Source organism: Chionomys nivalis, chromosome 4 (assembly GCF_950005125.1).
Source record: "Chionomys nivalis chromosome 4, mChiNiv1.1, whole genome shotgun sequence".
NCBI classification, from domain to species: Eukaryota; Metazoa; Chordata; class Mammalia; order Rodentia; family Cricetidae; genus Chionomys; species Chionomys nivalis.
This window is the reverse complement of record NC_080089.1, coordinates 46,707,445-46,726,982: the sequence shown is the minus strand read 5'-3', so window position 1 is coordinate 46,726,982 and position 19,538 is coordinate 46,707,445. Positions and strand designations below refer to the sequence as shown.

Sequence of the window (19,538 nt, the reverse complement as noted above, 5' to 3'; positions counted from 1 at the left end):
GGAGCAGTCTCACGGCTTGTTTGCCACGGTAGTGGCGATCCACACCGCTCTTCTGATTCATCTGGATTATTGTGCAGAGATAAACAGAGCATTTCTGTCACACTCCTCAGCAACACAAGAGTCTGTCAGCTGTCCTCTCCTCCTGGGCAGCGACAGTAACATTCTTCTTGAGGGCAGTCCCCGCCAACAAAGCTGCTTCTCGGTCGAGTACAGCACTTGGAAGCACTTTTCCCCCCTACATCTGGCCCTAAGCACTGTACCCCAGAGTTTAGAAAACCATCTACAGCTGTGGTAAGAACACCCTTATTAGCAGACATTCTATTGCATTGAGGGTTTACTTATATTTTGAATGATTTTTATTTCTGTGTATCCATGTGTGTCTTTGGGTGGGAGTCTGTGGAGGCTAGAAGTGGGCTGGATCCCCTGGAGCTGGAGGGATAGCTCTGTTGTAAGCCACCTGATATGGATGCTGGGGACCAAATTTTGATTTCTACACTAGCAGTGAGGGCTCTTAACTGCTGAGCCATCTTTCCAGCCCCAGTATGTTGAAATTTAATGTAAGAGAAAATAGCTGTGAGCAGCCTGTTGACAACAATAAACAGAATTCACTAGAATTCCAGCTTTAGCTGGCACTTTCCTCCCGATCCTGACCATTAAGAACCATAGGTATTTATTCCCCTCTCATTGAATATTCGTCGTTTTCGGAAAAATCATCCATCCTTTTTACAGCAGGAGACAGGTGACGGGCCAATGAGTTGTGAATACACATCTTCATGTTGTGACATTTACTGCTCACGACCCTCTGCCAACCTTGGCCTTCAGAACTTACTGGGGCTTCCCGATGGCTTCACATGTTAACTCAAGCGCATCCCCTTCCCGGGTTAGGCCTTGTAGAGGGTAAGTCATCTGGATATGCACTTGCGGCTTATCTGTGTGACAATGACATAAAGTGTGATGTTTAGCAAACGATAGCATCAGGCAGATCAGACCTGCATACTGTCACAAACCCCACACGGCCAGTGCTTACTCTCTCCCCATCCATGTGCCTTCAGCAACATCCTTCTAATTAGTTAGTAATCCTGGCATTTGTTCAAATTAAATTGACTAATAACTCTAAGGAGTGAACCTTGAATAGATAAGAGATTCATAAGCCAACTGTGCCACATCAAACAATTCCTGTGAAATACATTTTGTTACACTGAAGTTTATCTCTAAACTCAGTCAAGCTAAGGGAAACTCATTTGCCTTCATGCTGAGGTGAAGTTGCAGATTTTTGTGGTGCTCAGAATTGATACATTTTATCGTATATCACATAATATCATGTGACAATGTGTTTTAACACTACATATTAATAAGTTGTCTCGTCTATGCTCCTGCTATCAAATTGTTTCCTGAATTCCACTCAAACAGCTTTACGAGGAAAAGACATGGGAGAGATGGGTGGCCCCAAATGAAACCATCCTGACAAACATAGAAGAGCAAGGGGACCAGATTCACCCAGAGCCCACTATCTGAGGAACCATTACCGGCAATGGAATAAGCAAGGGTTTCAGGGATGACAACTTTGAAGGTCACAGAGACAACACAATACCAGATAGCCCTGTAGAATGGAGAGCGGGGCAAAGTTCTGATTCCAAAGGCACTCCGTAATTAAAGCTGAGTGCAGCTTTCTAATACAACCGTGCACTTGGCAAAGAGACATATGTTACTTTTCTTTCCAACAGTGGCGTAAAGCTGAGATTGCTGGTGAGATGGCATGTGGGTACCAGAAATGAATGATGAAGGTTCATGGACCAGGGAGGGAAGCAGAAGTAGTTAGAATGGACAAAGACATTTATAAATAGAACCTGAGTGGAACCAGATATTTTCCTATGTTTTGCATTTAATTCTGTGCCTCTGTAAATGTATATTTTTGAAAATGGACCCAAGAGTAATAAGTGTGAGAGGGCAGGACATCAGCTGGCTGAAAGGTCAAAACAATTACCATAGTTTCACTTTCCCACGCACAATCACATCACCTAAACAACAGCCCCTTGGCCTTTACAAGTAGTGGTGAGCTCATTAGCATGCATCCTATGGAACAGGACAGAAGACAGAAATATGGCCAGGCTCTGCCAGCCTCACCCCGCATGCAATTATGGACGCTGCACAGGGCAGTCATCCTCCAGGACAGCTGCTGTCAGATTGATTTTTAGTCTGGATCCCATCACATACCTTTTGCTATGTTATGGAGAACCTAGGACATTAAGGTCCTTTTAAGAGAGTCTCCTTGAGCACTCGCTGGTGTGCACTGCCCACTGGCAGTGGGTAGTACTTTCTGAAGAGCAGTGTCACTTGTTAGAGGACACGAAGCTGACAGAAGCTCCAGATGGCCAGTGCAAGTCACACAGTCCCTCCCTTGGACTTACTGGCAAAGCAAAATGGTGAGGATCCTGATAAATGCCATTGGAGGAAAGCAGATAGACATGCATAGAATAAATAGGGTGACCTTGACCTAGTACTGGCTCTGGGCTTGAAGAAGGGATCCTTCAGGATCGTATCTTAGACTAAACAGAACCTGGTGGTGGACTCCATGTCTACTATTTTTGGTAACACAAGTTCCTGCCTGACATACAGCTATTTGATGAAAACTGTTTTTTAAAGGGATAAACAAAAGCAAATGGGAGGTTATGACACACAGATAACAAAAGACCCGTCTAAGAGTTCACGCTGAGAAACCAAACTGCACCCAAGAAATCTTGCTTAGGGGACTTCTGACATAAACATAGGGCCTCAGATCTAGGCAGCAGCATAGCATCTGACTATACGTTCATCTGTGAGCCACAGGCAAGCTGGGTATTTTCAGGTCCTGCTGATTTCAGGCCAGCCGTTAAGGAGAACAGAATTGCTGCTGATCTGCACTTGCTACCTGTGCTTGCCAAGCATGCTTGCTGGTCTGGTCTGCGCTTGCTGGTTTATGCCTGCTGATGTGTGTTTGCTGGTCTGTAGTTGCTGGGCTATCTTGCTAGTGAATGTGCAAAATTTCTGTTGTTTCTTTCCTCCATGTAATTTACAAGCAAACAGGAAACATGTATTTTGAGGGCAGTGTGCTCAGGTATTCCCATGTTCACTTTCATTAATAATAAAGTGCAGTGAAGGCTAACCCACCCTGCCTCTTTGCTATTACTGACTTTGTCTTAAACTTTCCTTTAAAAAAAAAAAAGTATGTTCTCAATGAACTGTTTATCAGTTGTCAATCACACACATAAATCAGAAAGAGTAAGTGAAGGACTTGCCATGCCTGAAATTTGAATCTATGCCATGAGAACTACACCCTGAACATTGATCACCAATTTTCACAATTTATGGTCCAAGTACCTGGAGAAGAGTCAACCACTTTAGGTGTGGACACAGCTGCCACAGTTACCCTAATGGCTGGCAGAAAAAGCACATATCATTATTGCTTGTATTGTACACTAAAGGGTCCCTTTCCATTGACCAACAGTGTTATCTGACCATGGGCAGCTGAACTATCTTCACACCCTATAAACCAAACAGAAGGACTGAGCACCAAGATCTGCCTCTGAGGTGACAGGAAACTTAAAGGGGATTTTATTCTTTCTAAGTCCAAACTGAGGAACTAAAGACACTTCAACAGGTGGGGTGGCAACATGGGGATTCTGGTGATGTCTCAAGAAATCAGGGGCACTAAATTGTCCCCCAAAAGACCCTGGCTACAACAGAGACATGTCAAAATATCAAACTATCCAGATGGCTGATTGAAGAGCCAGAAGTTATCATTTATATTTTAATTGCACCCATAAATCAAATGTTATAACTCACCAAATCTTTTCTGAAACAGAACCAGACTCCCAGATTTATCTTTAATAATGAGGTAAAGCCTTACACATTTTCTGGGGATCATTTTACGCCTCAGTTGGTGTCGTTAGGCACAAAACTAAAAGCCAGATGACACTTGCTACTCGTGCAATAACTGTCCAGCAACATATTGCCCTGAATAGTTTAATGTCATTACAAAATGGAACTGCTATATAAAAATAAGAAAAATAGTTAGGCCTGCGCACTTAAGGAGCATTACACTCAGAGAGATGGCATCAGCACCAGCCAATCAATTAGGTGGAAAGATCTGAGGTTTTCATAATACTCTGTAATTTTTTTTAAGTCCACTAAAATACACTTAGCAAGACCACTAGAGTTGACAAAATTTGTTCATTAATCAAAGTTGCACAGAGGGTTAAATACCAGGAGGCCATAGGGCACATTATAGTAGCAACCAATTAAAAAAATAATTTTAGGAAGACATTCTGATTTGATGAAACATTCCTTAAATGTACTTTCCTCTCTCTAAAAAGGGAAAATATAAAAGAAAACTCTTAAAGAGGTCTGAATGGCTTGCTGGCAGATTACAATTGATTTCATGCCAGTCTGACCTTGCACTACGTTCTGTGATCTTCTTAGAAGATGAAACTCAAGATTCTGTAACCTGGATGTCAATTTCCTATGCAAATGAAAATGCAGTCTCCTCTGTGAAGCCCAACACTAGCACATCAGGTCTGCGATCCCCTTCACTCCACTAGGATGCTGTTTTTCCCATGGAGCAGACAGCAGAAGAGCTGAGGCCAGGGGGAGTGTCCTGATATCCTGGTAGGAGATCTACTATTCCAGGGGCAACTGCTACTTCCTCTCTTTTTCTGAGAAGTTCTAAATCAGGGCATGCTAACATCAAATGTTCTTTGACATGGCTACTACAACCAGGCCCAAGGGCTTTGCAGGAAAATCTCTACCTATAACTACAAGGGCTTGAGTGCAAATCTTCAAGTTCCTTGCTTCATTTCCAACCACTGTTCAGAAACACAGTGTGGGATTTGATGCCTTTGGATCAGGGCTCACGTTTCAAGTCCTCCCAGTGAGAACCTGGCAGTAGTCATACCGCTGCTACCAGTGTGGCTAGGAGAGGGTCTGGGTCAGGTCCTGTGCACTCAAGTTTGGAGGAGGCAGTGACTGAAGAGTCTGTCAATCATGCAGGATTACTGCAGTTTGGGATAGAACAACAATACCAAGATTAACTTGAGATTTGGTTTGTATTAGAAGCTGTTTGAGCTCAAAGCAAAAATCAGCCTTACATATGGCTGTCGAAACTGCTGGGGGAAGACAGCTTTGTAATGAGAAGAGGGGAATGCAGGGTACAGAAGGAGATTGCAACTGGCTGGGGAACAGGTCCACAGAGCTCCCAGAGAAGGGAAAAAGGACAGCTTGGAAACCACTTGCTTCTCTATTGTCCCAAGACATTTGTGACTAATTTTCAGGGCTGGCTGTTTGCTCTCATGGTGAAAGGACCTCCTACAAGTGTGGTATGAATTGCCACACTTAAAATTATACTCCCTACCTGCAATCCCAGCAGCTGGGAGGCTGAGGCAGGAGGATTTCCATGAGTTGGAAGTTAGCCTGTGTTACACAGAGTAAGTTCTAGGAAAGTCTGAGTTATTGAGTAAGACATTTACCTCAAAACAAAAAAGAAAGGAGAGATTAAACAATCAGTTACACTTCTTGAGGAGAAATGAGTTCTCATAGATTAAGAGGAGGATGGAATAATAACTGTGCTAGAGGCAGGATGGGACCATTGGACAATGTCACTTCCTCCTGTAGTATGCACTAGTTTTTTTTTTTTTAAATTTTTATTACATGCCCTTGAATAACATAGTTCTGTTGACAATGGGGTCCATACTCACAGAGTGCTTGTTTCCCCATAGCTCTGAAGAAATATCTAGCATCAGAAGCAAGTATTACCAAAAAGTGCTACTCTGTGAGAAGAGAGGGGCTTTGTTTTGCTTGGCTTTTAATGTAGAACACATGGGTATTTTGCCTACATGTATGTCTGTACATCATGTACGTGCTTGGTACCCTAAAAAGGGTGTTAGATCTCCTGGAACCGGAGTTAGCAATGGTTGTGAGCTGCCAGGTGGGTGCTGGGAACCAAACTCAGGTCCTGTGGAAGAGAGGTCAGTGCTTTTAATCCCCGCCCATCTGTGCTGCCCTCAAAGGAGGAGACATCTGACAACGCATCTGTAGAAGAGGTGAACAAAGCGGGGGGGGGGGGGGGGGGATTAGAAAGGTTGGGAGGCGTTAGGTCATGGCTTCTGCTTCTAGCTCTACTACAGACTAAAATAACAGTAATACTAGGAATAATTTGTGGGTTTGTTTATATGCTTGTTTTGAAAGTCAAGCCAGCTCCCCAACTTGGAGGATCAGCTTAGGTATTCCAGCTGATGAAACCGCATTTCACTGCATTGTTACCTGACATTCTTGGCATCTTTGGGGACACCATAAGGGGTTTAGTTTGACAATTCTTTTTAAATTTTAGAGGCGAGTGTCATAATCAGCTAACCTTCCACAGAATCAGAATTTGGCCCTGCATTAAAAACCTTTAAGCAAAGAGTATATATGCGGAGAGCTTTGTTATGTAGGTACTGGACGATCACTCCAGACAACAGCCATCTTTATCAGCACAGCTCAGTGACAGCAGCACTGGAATGGCTTTGGGGGTGGAACCACAGAAGGCAAAGGCTTTCCCGCAGGGATCCTTCTTGTCTTGCCCACCCCTCAGCTTGCCCTTTTGTCTTGAATGCTGTCACTAGCTTCCTGCCTGCCTTGGTCCTGTGGACTGTACCACTCACATTCCACAGGAAACTCCAGGAACTTGGAGCTGTCCCTGCTCTGGACTAAGACAAAGAATGCTAGGTCACAAATTGCCCTTCAGGGTCTCTCTTTCTCATAAGGAATAATCACTGAAAAAATCTTCTGGAACCCAGCTCGTTGATACAAACATTGGATCCTGTGGGACACAGCCTAGAGACCAGAGTAACAGGTCCAACTGAAACACAGCTGTTTGGACTTTAAGAATACAACCAGGGAGCAGAACTAACCCGGGAGAGTGAAGAGGAGCTGAGTAGCTGCTTTGGGAAGTTTTATCCTCCAGTCAAAACAGGAAAGATTTCCCAATTTCCAGGTTTTTCATCCTCTATCACCACAGGGTGCTATCAATATCACAGAAAACATTCATTTTGTCACAGATAAAGAATGAATTTTGTTCATCCCTTCAAAGCCCAATTTTCCTCCAGTTGAGGGAATGGGGGGAAAATACAAAAACCAAACACCACCTACCCTTCTCTAGACCTTGGATGGATGGGAATATGGATTTATAAAATACCTGCCTACATCCAGTCAATAAAACTCATTTTGAGAATGATGCCCACATACACGATTAACCGTCAGGTGAGAATCTGGTCAGGGAGGGGCTCCAACACCAGCTTCTATAGGCTTTGTTTCATTTTCTCTTTCTAACTCAGCTCTTAATTTGTTTCTCTCTTTTTACAAATGGACACATGCACAAAACCTGAACAAAATGAGGACATCTTGCAAAACATTCTAAAGAACAAGACTTCGGGGTGTGTGTGTGGGGGGGGACGGGGGAGTGATGAAAGCCACGCCACAGCTATTTCAGCTCACACGTGTGCGTCCCAAGCGAGGCTTCCTCCCCTCCAGCACAGCACCCTGCATTCCACACTGAGGGTCACAGTTTCCTTTTGAATTCCCAGCTTAGGTTGCGATGTGTTGCCACTTGATGCTATTTAGACAGCTTTCTTTTAGCACGCAGACCGTGAACTGGCCTCGTTTAAACAGGCTGTTACTCCACAAGAGGTGCATTCCCTCAGATCTGAAGCTCTACTAACCGTGCTACAATGGCATCACACTCCATTCTAATCAACTGTGGTGTAAATCTGGGCAACGCACCTATCTGGAGTTTGCAAGATGTCAGAGGGTGGGAGAAGGTGGATGGAGCACAGACAGACTTTAGGGTCATACAGCTTAGCAGATTTAAAAGGCACAACTGTTCTCTGCACAGCATCCAAGAGAGCAGAGCTCTGAATTCTACCACGCTAACATAATTATTTTCCGTTTTAAACATTTAGCTGCATGTTGCTGTACCCTTGCTGGGTCTCAGAATGAAAGCTAGCAAACTAAGAGCCCTACTGTATGTTCTTCATTCCCAGCAATGTTCCTATGAGAAAACCTTATTAATGAGCTTGCAAACGAGCACCCAACAGGGAAATGTCACAAACAAGAGCGGCTAATGCCCCAGAAAATCAAATAACTGAACACTTGGTTGATTGTGGTGCCTTTCATATTTATAATAAAAAAGAGGAGGGGGACTTTAATTCACTGATTCTGGAGGGGTCAACACCTTGCTGAACAAAACAACTCATTTATTTATGTTCAGAAATCTCCAGATGATAAATTACATTGATGTTAATCACTTCAATGCATACTACACAATTAATATCTGTACTCACCAAAATTTAAGGGTTATTAAAAGTATGACAGCATACACATCTGGCTGATTTTTCACATAATTGGGCACAACAATTTCTCTTGGTACCACAAATAGAGGTACTAACAAACAAACACTACAAAATACTGGTTCCATTAATTAGGACTTGAATCCACTAGACAAAAGCAATGCCAAGCTGTAGCTCAAACCTTGTCCACTCTGTTACATGGAGACACTCCATCTTAAAGGAGAAGTACTCTGCTTCTTTTCTTTTTATTGCCCCTTCCTCTGTCATGCTTCAAGTCAGATAGCCAATGGTATGGAGTGAAGGTTGTTATTTCATTTTCCTGTGACCATCACTTGTAAAACACGAACTAACTCATATGGAAGTCTACCGTCTGTCCCAGAGTTCTGCTCATATCCTCGTTGATATTCATTTATCTTAGATGGAGCAGAGGGGTCATCCCATAAACATTTATTGTCCCAAACTGGTCAAGATGAAAACAACTGAGAATCCTTAACACTGTGCAGATCTACTTGCCCCCTGGGTCTTAGCTACTCAGAGGAGAAAGTGAGGGCTGTAAAAGGATCAGTATTTCCTGGTAACTAACTGTTGATCCTGATGAGAGTTTGAAGAAACCTTAGCTTACAAAGGACAGGACATTAAAAAGAACATGGTGTGTTTGAAAATTTTACATGAAAACACATAATGAATAAAATATGATTTTTACAGCTATAAATACACAGATCATAGTTAGATTAAAGCAATAAAGTAGAAAATAGGTCTTATCAGTGATTGAAGAAATTAGCAAAACTTTAATGGGTAAATGAACTCCTTATACTACAAGCAAAATGTGGTAACTGAGTTTATTTTCTTCCCAGGTCTATTGTTCTCAAAGGACTTTTTAGGCATTAGTGATGACATCAAGGTGATAACTTCAGGGGTTTGACTCAATTTAAAAATAGCAGGGAGAAGTGTACTGCTGTTCCATGAGGGTGTCCACAAGAGTTCGATGTCTACATAGATTGCTTTTGGGGCAACTCTTCTAAGAATCCTGTCCCTTTCCTCCAGGTCATCAAGATGTCTGTCTGCCTGAGAGAATGGATTGTACTATAAAGGAATAGAGCTGAGCTAACCACACTGACCAACAGGTAAGACTTAGGGTCTAATGCACTTGAGCCTAAGGCTTGGGGACAGGAGTCCTTTGCTACAGAATAGCTACTAGTGTTTAAGCAGACTCGGGATGGTTGGGAATGATGCAGAGAATCCCAACTGTGTTTGAAGACACTGGAGACTTCCTGGCTGACCTCATAAGGGTCAGCACAGCTCTGGGAATGGAATGATGCACATAGATTGAAGAGCCAGGGCACTTTGTTAAGTTTGGAGAGTCTTACTTGAGATTACAAACCAGACCTGTAATGCCCTTTCAGAATTACATAAAGCTCTGCAATTCTTAACCTTCCTTTTTACAAGAAGTTTCTTCATCTACATATATTGTTTTTTTTAATAAAAGCATCAAAATACATTGTTTACATAACTTAAGCTGAGGGAAGAGGAGAGTCAACTACAAACGGCTGCTGTGGTAAAGGTCTGAGCTGATCAGTAGCTGCAGACTCATTTTTGGGAGGTGTTATAGTCACCCTCCTGAAGGGAGGAGCCCACAGTATTTTGTTAGATTGGAGCCAAATGGATTCAGATATGGAGCCGTATTCATTTTCTTGGAAGGACAAATCCCTCTTGAATCTACAGAAAATGAAAAAAGGCTAGGAATCATGATCACATTCCAGGGGGTAGGAGGTGTACGGCTTGAAATAGCCTGCAGTTGGCAGTGAGCATGATTCTCTAGGTGGGAGGGGCTACCCTCTATTTAAAAGATACTCCGGGAAACTACTTAAAGGGTTTAGGGGTGGAAACTGGGTGGATATCCACTCAGGACTCACGAAGGAGCTAATGTATTATTAAAGCTAATGGGCCCCTACAAGGAACGTTAATGGATATTAAGTTTGCTTAAATGAATTACATATTAACAAAGTCACAAGAAATCTAGTATCTGCCAATTTAGATAATATCTGATCATTTCTGTTTTCCCATTATAGGGACATTACACCACAATAGTTTTAGTGATATGAAAATTATAAGCATGATGCTCATAATGAAGCCATATAATGAAGTAGAGGAAATGAATTAACAAGAAAAACCTGCATTCTCTAATGTAAATTGAGCCATGCTCGCAGGGCAAGACGAGGTTGGATAAGATGGTCTCTTATGAGTTTATAACTTTCCCTACATCTTGACATTTTTTTTTTCTTGTTGTTGTTGTTTTTTGAGACAGACTTTCTCAGTAGTTATGGAGCCAGTCCTGGAACTCGCTCGGTAGACCAGGCTGGCCTCAAACTCACAGAGTTTTGCCTGCCTCTTCTGCCTTCCAAGTGCTGGGGTTAAAGATGTGCACCACCACCACCCAGCTACTTGGACAATTTAAACAGACAATAAGGAATGTATCAACTAAAAATATAGCTTCCAAAGGCAAATTCAAACCACACAAACCCGTGAATATGATCTAATTTGGAAAAAGAATCTCTGCACATGCAATCTTAAATATCTCAAGATGAGACCACTCTGGATTATCTGGGTAGGCCCTAAATTCAGTGACAGTGTGCCCCTGTATGATACACAATGACAAGAACACCCTTTGAGTGATGGTTGTAGGCCATGGAGCCCTAAGCCCTTGTGGGGAATTCACAGCATATTTGTCCTGGAAGAGGCATGAAGAACCTTCTCTAAGGCCTTTGAAGGGAAGGTGGCGAAACTGAGACCTTGATTTTGATCCACTGGCACCTAGAATTGTGAGTGAATTTCTGTGGTTTTAGGCCCAATCTGTGGTGCTGTCATTCGCTTCAATGGCCCTAGGACACTAGACAAGAATTCCCAGAGCTGCTAATGTATTTCTTCCATCAGATCTCTAATCCACTACACATGTTCCACTGTATCCTAAACTTTCCAGGCCAGACTACAGAAGTCTTGACGAAAAGGGAGAGAAGATGGCAACTTGGTCACAACCTTGGCTGGAACCTGGCTTTGGGCAGAAAGAAGATCCCCCCATCTGAAGCAGAAGGGTTTGGAGGAGAAGATAAGGAGGACCTCTTTGGTTGAAAGGGAATGGTTAGGGGCAGTCTCACTCACTACAGTGTAGCATTATGGATGAAGTCATCACGACATGGTGCCAAGCCCAGAGTTCAACTTTCAACTCTTTGTTCTAACTAAGGATAAGTAGAAGAGAACTTGCAATTTAGAACAGAATGTTGGTACAAAATGGAACTAAAAATAAACATCCAGCGTCTCTGATGAGCTAGAAGGGGAAGAAGGCTCATCTGATTTAGTTGACTTAAAAGTGATGACAGTCAACACTGAAAGAGGCTGATTTTAAGTCACACGCTAAAGCAGATTGACACTATTTTACCTCCACATTTGAGCTGGCTGCAATATCTTCACACTCTCATTGGCACTTGATAATACAATAGCATTTCAGGAAAATGATCCTTAGATTATTTTTCTCCCAAGACAACAGAGGGACATCCACCTACACTTATAAAATGGATATATACTTCAAATGAATGACTCCTGAGAAGCTTTTAAGCACTGGCCTCAAAACAAGATACTTGGCTACTCACACTGCACTTCCAGATACCGCTGGGTCTGCAGGTTTCCAGTGACTGCAGGGTGCTCCACCTGACAGATCACTGGGACCCCATCATCCTCCTTGTGCACTGTCAGCATTAGCTGACTGGTCACAGTGTACATGTCCGACCACTCTTCCACCTCCGATTTGCCTGCAGGAAACAAAATATATCAAGATCTTCTTCCTTCTCCCCAACCCCAAGAGTATTATTTTACCTAAGATGATGGTACTGTTGAATTGCTGGCCACAGTAACCTGTGGCTAGGGACCCCATAAAATGATTATTTTCCTTAGTTTCTTTCTTTTCAGCCATGTATAACAGAACTTCAGATAGATTCCAAACATAAACAACACACATTACTTTTATTCAAATATATTATGTATATTTCTCTCTTCGAACCTCCTGCCAAGTCAGTTCCAAGTTCAACCACTTTGACATCTGGCTGCTTGAGGTTTTGGGAGGAGGAAGGAAAAAGGCTTTGCACTGCTACAATCATCTGAACTTCAAATATCTACAAGGCTGTTATGCCTCTGAAAAATCCCAGGGCATCATCCAAATCCCCTAAGCAATTCAATCAGCAGCAGAGATATAAACAACCCCCTTTGCCCATCCCATCATCAACAATTAAGAGGGAAAGTAAGTAAATGGATTTACATAATTGAAATTGTAATTGAAATGTTTAAATTCGAAGACTTCTGGAAGAACACGAAAAATGCAGTGGCAGTGGACTAGAGCAAAGTAAGATATAGGGCTTTGGGCCAGATGGGAGACACATCCAAGAACACCCAGAAAAGGAGGGAGGAGGCTTCCGGAGGGAATGAATAGGCCTAGGCAGTCCCTTCCTGAACCCAGCACTCCCAGGAGCAAGGCACACCATTAACTTTCTTTGAATGTTTTGTACTTATCGGTCCACATTTAATGGCTCAATTCACTTAGACAGAGGGGAAGAGGGAAAATGAGAACCTCTTTCCTTCTAAAACCATACTTAGGAAATAGGAGATTTAAACAGAACAAGCTCTCGGAAACTTGCTGCTCTCTACAGAATTCTCTGTTTCTGGATATAACATTCCATATCACCTTCCTAAAAGGGCTATTTTCTTCCTCACACTGTTTATTTATTTAATGAGCACACATATAGCACTTATTGTCTCAGGCACTTCCTTAATGCTTTGTAAATATTCACTCATTTCATCTTCATAATAATACCCTATTATTATTGTCCCCATTTCCACAGGAAACTGTGGCACACAACTAGTATTTCTGTTAAGTAGAGGTGAACTCCAGAGTCCTCTGCCCAGGCACTACTTTTAGGGCAAGCTAGAAAAGAGCGACAGCTAAATGCTGACAGGTATGAGAGACAGAATAAACAACAGAAAATGGTCAAAGACGAGCAGGGCTTTAGGAGCTGCCTGCAGTGTCACTCCAAATCAGAGTCTTTGCAAAAGAATGGGCTGGCAAATCAGGCGACGGAATCACAGGTTCACCAAAAAGGTAGGTAGACCTTGCAAATTCATAATGAACTTAAGCTCTTGGTCTGCGATGCCACCAATCTTCCGGGCAAGCACACACCAACTATGGTGCATGGCAGAATGACTCGGGATTTTAAATAACGCATGCCATGGAAATGTGGGGCTCTGAACCATTAAGTCAGCACAAAATGGAGGATAAATGCAGTGACACCTGAGGTACAGACAGGGACAGCCTCGGACTGCGGGATATCCCTAGCACAAGCTCCGCCTGGTCTAAAGAGTTCGAGTTTACGTGTTTGGTTCAACACCAACTCTCAAACCACAGAGGGAGGCAATGGACGAAAACAATGAAAGTTATTTTCTTCTGGCCTCAGATGCTTTTGCTAATTGATTAGAAACCATATCTGAATAAACAATTTTGTTGCAGGGGCCTTTGTCTATCATTTTCACAAAGGTCTGCTTGCTAGTGTCGAGTGCCAGCTAACCGCTTCATGCCAGGGCAGTCTGCATCGTACCTTTGAGCTCCTTGTTCCCTTTGAACCACCTGATGGTGGTGGCTGGCTTGCTGGCCATGGCGGTGCAGTTGACTTCAATCTCCTCCCCTTCAACTGCAGTGTCCTTCTGGATATCGATCATCAGGTTACGCGGAGGGACTACAAATCAAACATACATGCTTTATAAACACAGGACCCACTTACGGATAGGTTCACCTACTCACTGGGAAGCAGCATTGCTGTCACCAACAAAGAGGCAGACATTGGACAACGCTGATGGGATCACATCCCAATGGCAAAATAAACAGCCAGAGGAGGGGAAGGAACTAGATAGACAATGTCATGTAAATGGATCATGTGTAATTTGTTAATTCAGAATGTTTTTCTAAACGTATCCTATTTAGTAACCAGTGGCCAGTCTCCAATTCCTGAATCACCACTGACCTAAGATTAGCAATCCAGGTATTAGTCATTAGAAAACGGGTAAGGAAATAGATAGAAAATCAAGGAGTATCACACTACTGAAATTAATGGCCTTACCTGGAGGCCCCTGAAAGCAATAATTCTCCTTGAACTCAACCCTTGGATTTCAATCTTCATAAGAAAGACTTCAAAGTCTACTAACAAAGCTTGGGGTTCCCTAGAAAAATCACTCACCACAAACACACACAGAAAAAGTATGCCTCAGAACCAGTACCACCGAACCAAAGAGATTTCTATAAGATGTACTCCTGTCCTCCAGTGGGGGAGTGCCATTAAAAGAAAGGTTTGGCAATATAGGGAGTGCCAGGCATTTACTATATTCCGAATTCTGATGCTCAGATCTTGGAAACCAAAGGTGAAAAGAGATCCCTAAATGCTTGAAAGACACTCAGATATCAGAATTAAAACCACTTTTCTATAAGCATATTAAATATCTCTGTAATAAAATAGTCAAAACAAAAGCCTTGAGGGCTGACATACTGAATAGCACATCAAGAGTGTGTGCATGACAGTAGTGACGATGATGACGGGAGTTATCTTTTTTTTTTTTTCTAAAATGAAACGGAGTTGACAGTGCAACTTCATATAATGTGCAGTCCTACCTCAAGACTGAGCCTCCTGAAATAAAAATCAGTAAGAATACAGAATCCAGTAGAGTAAATCTAAGAATAGGAGCCCTGACCACCATGAATAAGCAAAGACAGGGTTGAGACTTATGATTAATAAGTTTCTCAACTCAGAAGAGAAACAAGAAATTAAATATGTATAAACATGCCATCCTGACCATCAAGTTGAATAATACATCTCTGATACCGCTTCAATAAATTATGGGATTAAACCATGTTATTTGGGATTTCCAACTGTTCTAGTCCAAAGTGAAAATTCTGTCCACAGGAAGACTTTCATACTGAATTAGAGCGATTGAAAACTCTTATAGAGAATGATGAAAGAGGAAAAACAAAATGATTTGTTGCATATGCTTCTCAGCAAGATGGTGCACTGTGGAGGCAGGGAGGGGGTAACCGCTGAAGCAAAGGTACTGCTCTCTGTTTCCTTGTATGAGGAAAACAACACGTTTGCTCAATCGGGTGGATTGCTAATGTAGTATGGCCCAAAGGAGTACTTACTCATGGCAAAAACACATTTTAAAAACTAAGCAGAAGGAGACAGTTTAGCATCCAGTTTGAGGGTGTACATCGGATGGAATTTTTAGAGGCACAGAAAGGCAGTGATGAAGAAACAGGATGCTTCGGCTGGCTGTGTCCTCTTCAGTGTGTTTGTGCAAATGATAGTGGGGTGGGTTACGGATTGTCATTTGTGTGTCTAGATAGTGCACAGAGGATACACAGACAGTATATACGTGGAATGGCAAATACTACTCTGCACTCTGGGTGCAGGATGGTGGGAACACTGAAGGGGAAATGCCACTGCTGAACCAAATGTCTGTGGAAGCCATTGTCTAAACCTAAAGAAACCAAGATCTTGGTAAATGACAGCACCAGAGAAACAGAAAGGAAATGACTAAGGAGTGAAAGGCTACAGGCGGGTTTTTACAAACAAATCGAGGCAGAGAAGAGGAAAGGCAGTCTCTTGAGATCTGGGTGGGAATGAAAACAGTACAGAAAGTAGATCTTGAAGTTGATACACTGGATACTTCCTGATGAGAACTGTAATTATTACTGTCATTGTCAGAGTACGACACTAAGGACAAGAGGACAAACGGCTAAACGACCGACCATGCTGGACCCTCTGAATGCAGTATGTCTCCCACTTCATGACTCTGGGAGAAACACCTTGATGGGCACTCAGAATCAAGGGCTTTCCTTAATGGGAACAGATCCAGAGGGTGCTGCGGCTCCACACGGATGACTAAGTCTCAGTGGAGTGTGGTGTCCACTCAGTCTGACAGTCATGCTCTGTGTTCTGGACATCTTGCCTTTGTTCTCTTGTGTTTTACAGTGGATCTGAAGAGACAGAAAGACTCCTCACCCCAGGCCTCTTATAACTTCCACCAACTGCTCATTTCCTTCCGAGTTGCTTTTCTTTGTGTTGGCCAAACACCCAAACAAAACAAAGACAGGCAGAACTACTTCTTTCAGTGCCCAGTTTCAAAGGCCACTGGTCACTGGAATCTGCGTTCCTGGGCCCACAGTTGGGCAGAACAATACAGTGATGGAGCTGTGCGGAGGATGTCATGGCAGACAGGAAGCAAGTAGAATGGACCTAGAAGGGGCCAGGGCAAGAAGATGTCGCTCCAAGGACATGCTTCCCATGGCATGTTTCTTTCAGTGAGTCCCTATCTCCCACGATTTACCACTCTCACAAATGCTATCATGTTACAAATCAATCCAAGGATGAATTCATTGATTAAGTCAGAGACCTCAAGACCTGATCACTTCCCCAAAGCGTGTCAGCTGTTAAAAAAACCAGAATACACGAAGCCATAACAGACAATTTACATTCAAATGTAACAATCTCCAATGGCGTCTCTTGGTGGAAAGCCTTTACTGTCTCCATTTGGTCCTAAAGATGGTGTCTGTTCCTCCCACATCAACGACAGTGTCTGCTAATTCAAAGCAAGGAAATAAAAAAAAAAGACGGGTGTACACAGCACAGGAAAATCCATGAACAGCACCTTTTGACTTTGGGGGCTGAGAGTTTGACAGTCGGTAAGGCTTGTATCTGACTTTCTCCCTTTGGTCTTAGCTATGTTCCTTTGACCTCTGTTGTCACAGATACACTATGTTCCTAAGACCTTCAGAGTGATCTCAGTCTATTCTGGTTCCCAGGATCACCTTCCTGTACAGTTGGCATCTTCTTTACCTTAAGCCAAATGAAAAGTGTAGAAAACTCCAAAAGCTGGAAAATATGCCCGCATAAAAAACAATAAACTTAACATATTGTTGAGGTCATCATTTTGAGAAATAGCTCAATGATTTTTCCCAAGTTCATAAACAGTTTTCTCAAGGTTGGGATCAGTATTGCTCCTCTTTGCTGAGAGCAGAAGAACAAAGAGGCAAGTGGGGTGGGAGCCGTCTGGTTACAAGTATAAGGTCTGATAATGAGTTACACTTTTGATGTTGTAAAGGCAGTTCTCTTGGACTCTTACCCCTATGCAGAAACCCTTATTCAGTCTGAATTAGAAACACTCACAGGGGTTGACATTTCTTGGACTCTGAAAGAGCAATGAAGAATTGGACAGTACAAGTGAGGAGAAATTTGCCTTTCTAAGAACAGAAGCTTTGAGAAGAAAAACTTCTTTTGGCCTATTAATCCTATCCTGTTTTTTTCCCCCTTTAATTTCACCCTGATTTCATAATGTCTATTCTAATATAAAAGAGGTCAGTAAAGTATGAAATCCATTTCTAGAAAAATGAATTAAAACTGTTGCTCGCCAGAGAACACACTTAAATACGATCCACTAAACAGACAAAGCTAGTAAGAGCTGCCTGCAGCCATTAATGGAAACAACCACAGATCTGTCTGGCAAGGAGCATGCAGAGGAAAACCTGAATGAAAAAAAATCACACACAGGGAAGCACCAGAAAACAGCCTGGAATGTCAAGGTTCTTCTTAGCTAACCTCAAACCTATAAGGGTGCTAATTATAAACATTACGCCTACAACATTAAAAAAATCAGCAATATCAAGATGAGTCACATTAATTACCACAAAAGAGGAGTCTTAAAGCTGATCAGTATGTGAGATCTCACTCTAAGACCCTTTAAAATAATTAGGTTCTCCCGTTCCTGGAGTCTTAAGAGTGAGCACTAATCTTAAGAGGACAGGACTGTAATAATATTAGCTACTATTATCAGTAACTGCATTCATCGCAGCACAGCGTCTTCTCTCTCTTGTTCATCTCCTCTTATGAACAGAATATTAAGAGTACCACATTGTGTGCTGGGATAAGGACATGAACTCGTCACAAGTGGAAGGACTGAATGGCCCACATGGCACCTGAATACACAGAAACTATTGCAGGAGAGTTTTCGGGTTTTGCACAGATGGAATCTAAACATAATGTAACTACAGAACAGCACAGAAGCCATTCACACTCATCTCTGTATCTTATAATTATGCTGAAGTTTTTGCTGAATGAATTAAATAACTAATAGTCATATGCACTAAAACTAGGATCTTCAACCTATCAAAGAGTATGACAGCTGTGTAAGTACATACGGAATCCCTTTTAGAGAGCCATGGATAGCAACGGAGATGCTAATATATCATTCTTCATTCATTATAATATCTAAAACTCTAAACCTTAGAAGGAAGGTTTGAATGTGTATCAGTGCAAATTGTCAGATTTTGGAATATGAAAGACTCTCACACTGATGACAACAATTTTACTCTGTCAAGGAATCCTGGAGTAACTTCGATGGAAAGAATATTAAATGAATGCATAGTATCTGCAAAAAGAACATTGACTAGTATTACTTTCAAGTACACTTAAGTTAATGCCTCTATAAAGTACAAGCAGGATCCCATTACTTCTAGAATAATGAGACCTCCAAATGGATTGCAGCCATGATGCCTCTCAGGAGTCTATATGTTGGCAGTTGATCCAAGCAAAGGGTACACGCACAGTTGAACTAGCCTAGGACAGTGACTTAGAATAAATGCCCCAGACACCAATAACTGACAGGAAGCAGTGTTCTGCAATGGTCCAAAAGATGTGCTCCTGAAAACAAAATGTGAAGCTCCAGAATGTCCTGAAACACAACACTTGGGCTTTAACTGAAAATAGCCTGTGCTACCAGGCACAGCGCTTGTCAGGCAGATTAGTAAGGTCTGTTTTCAATCCCTAGGGTTTAATGCTATGTGTGTGCTCGCATGCATACATGCACACACATGTATCCACGTGTGCATGTTCCTGTCTTTGTGTACAATACACGCATGTGGAGACTAGCCCTCAGACATTGTTCCTCAGGTACCATCTACCTTGTTTTTTCAGACAAGTCTCTCGGTGGCTTGGGATTCTCCAAGTAGATTAGACTGGCTGGCCAGCCCCAGGGATCCATCTGCTTGCCTTGCTAATGTGTGAACTACAAGTACATGATATCATGTCTATATTCCGGGGA

General features: G+C 42.4%; 1 protein-coding gene across 6 annotated transcripts in view; it reads right to left on the bottom strand.

The window, feature by feature from the left end:
* Positions 1–19,538, bottom strand: part of Cadm1 (cell adhesion molecule 1) — a 329,214-nt gene that overhangs the window by 42,470 nt on the left and 267,206 nt on the right. For all 6 annotated transcript variants that reach the window (XM_057767397.1, XM_057767399.1, XM_057767401.1 and 3 more), the window contains exons 4-6: positions 13,994–14,131; positions 12,002–12,160; positions 830–929 (exon numbers count right to left, since the gene is read on the bottom strand). In XM_057767397.1, coding sequence (XP_057623380.1) covers positions 830–929; positions 12,002–12,160; positions 13,994–14,131 — 397 coding nt within the window. The remainder of the gene's footprint in view (positions 1–829; positions 930–12,001; positions 12,161–13,993; positions 14,132–19,538) is intronic.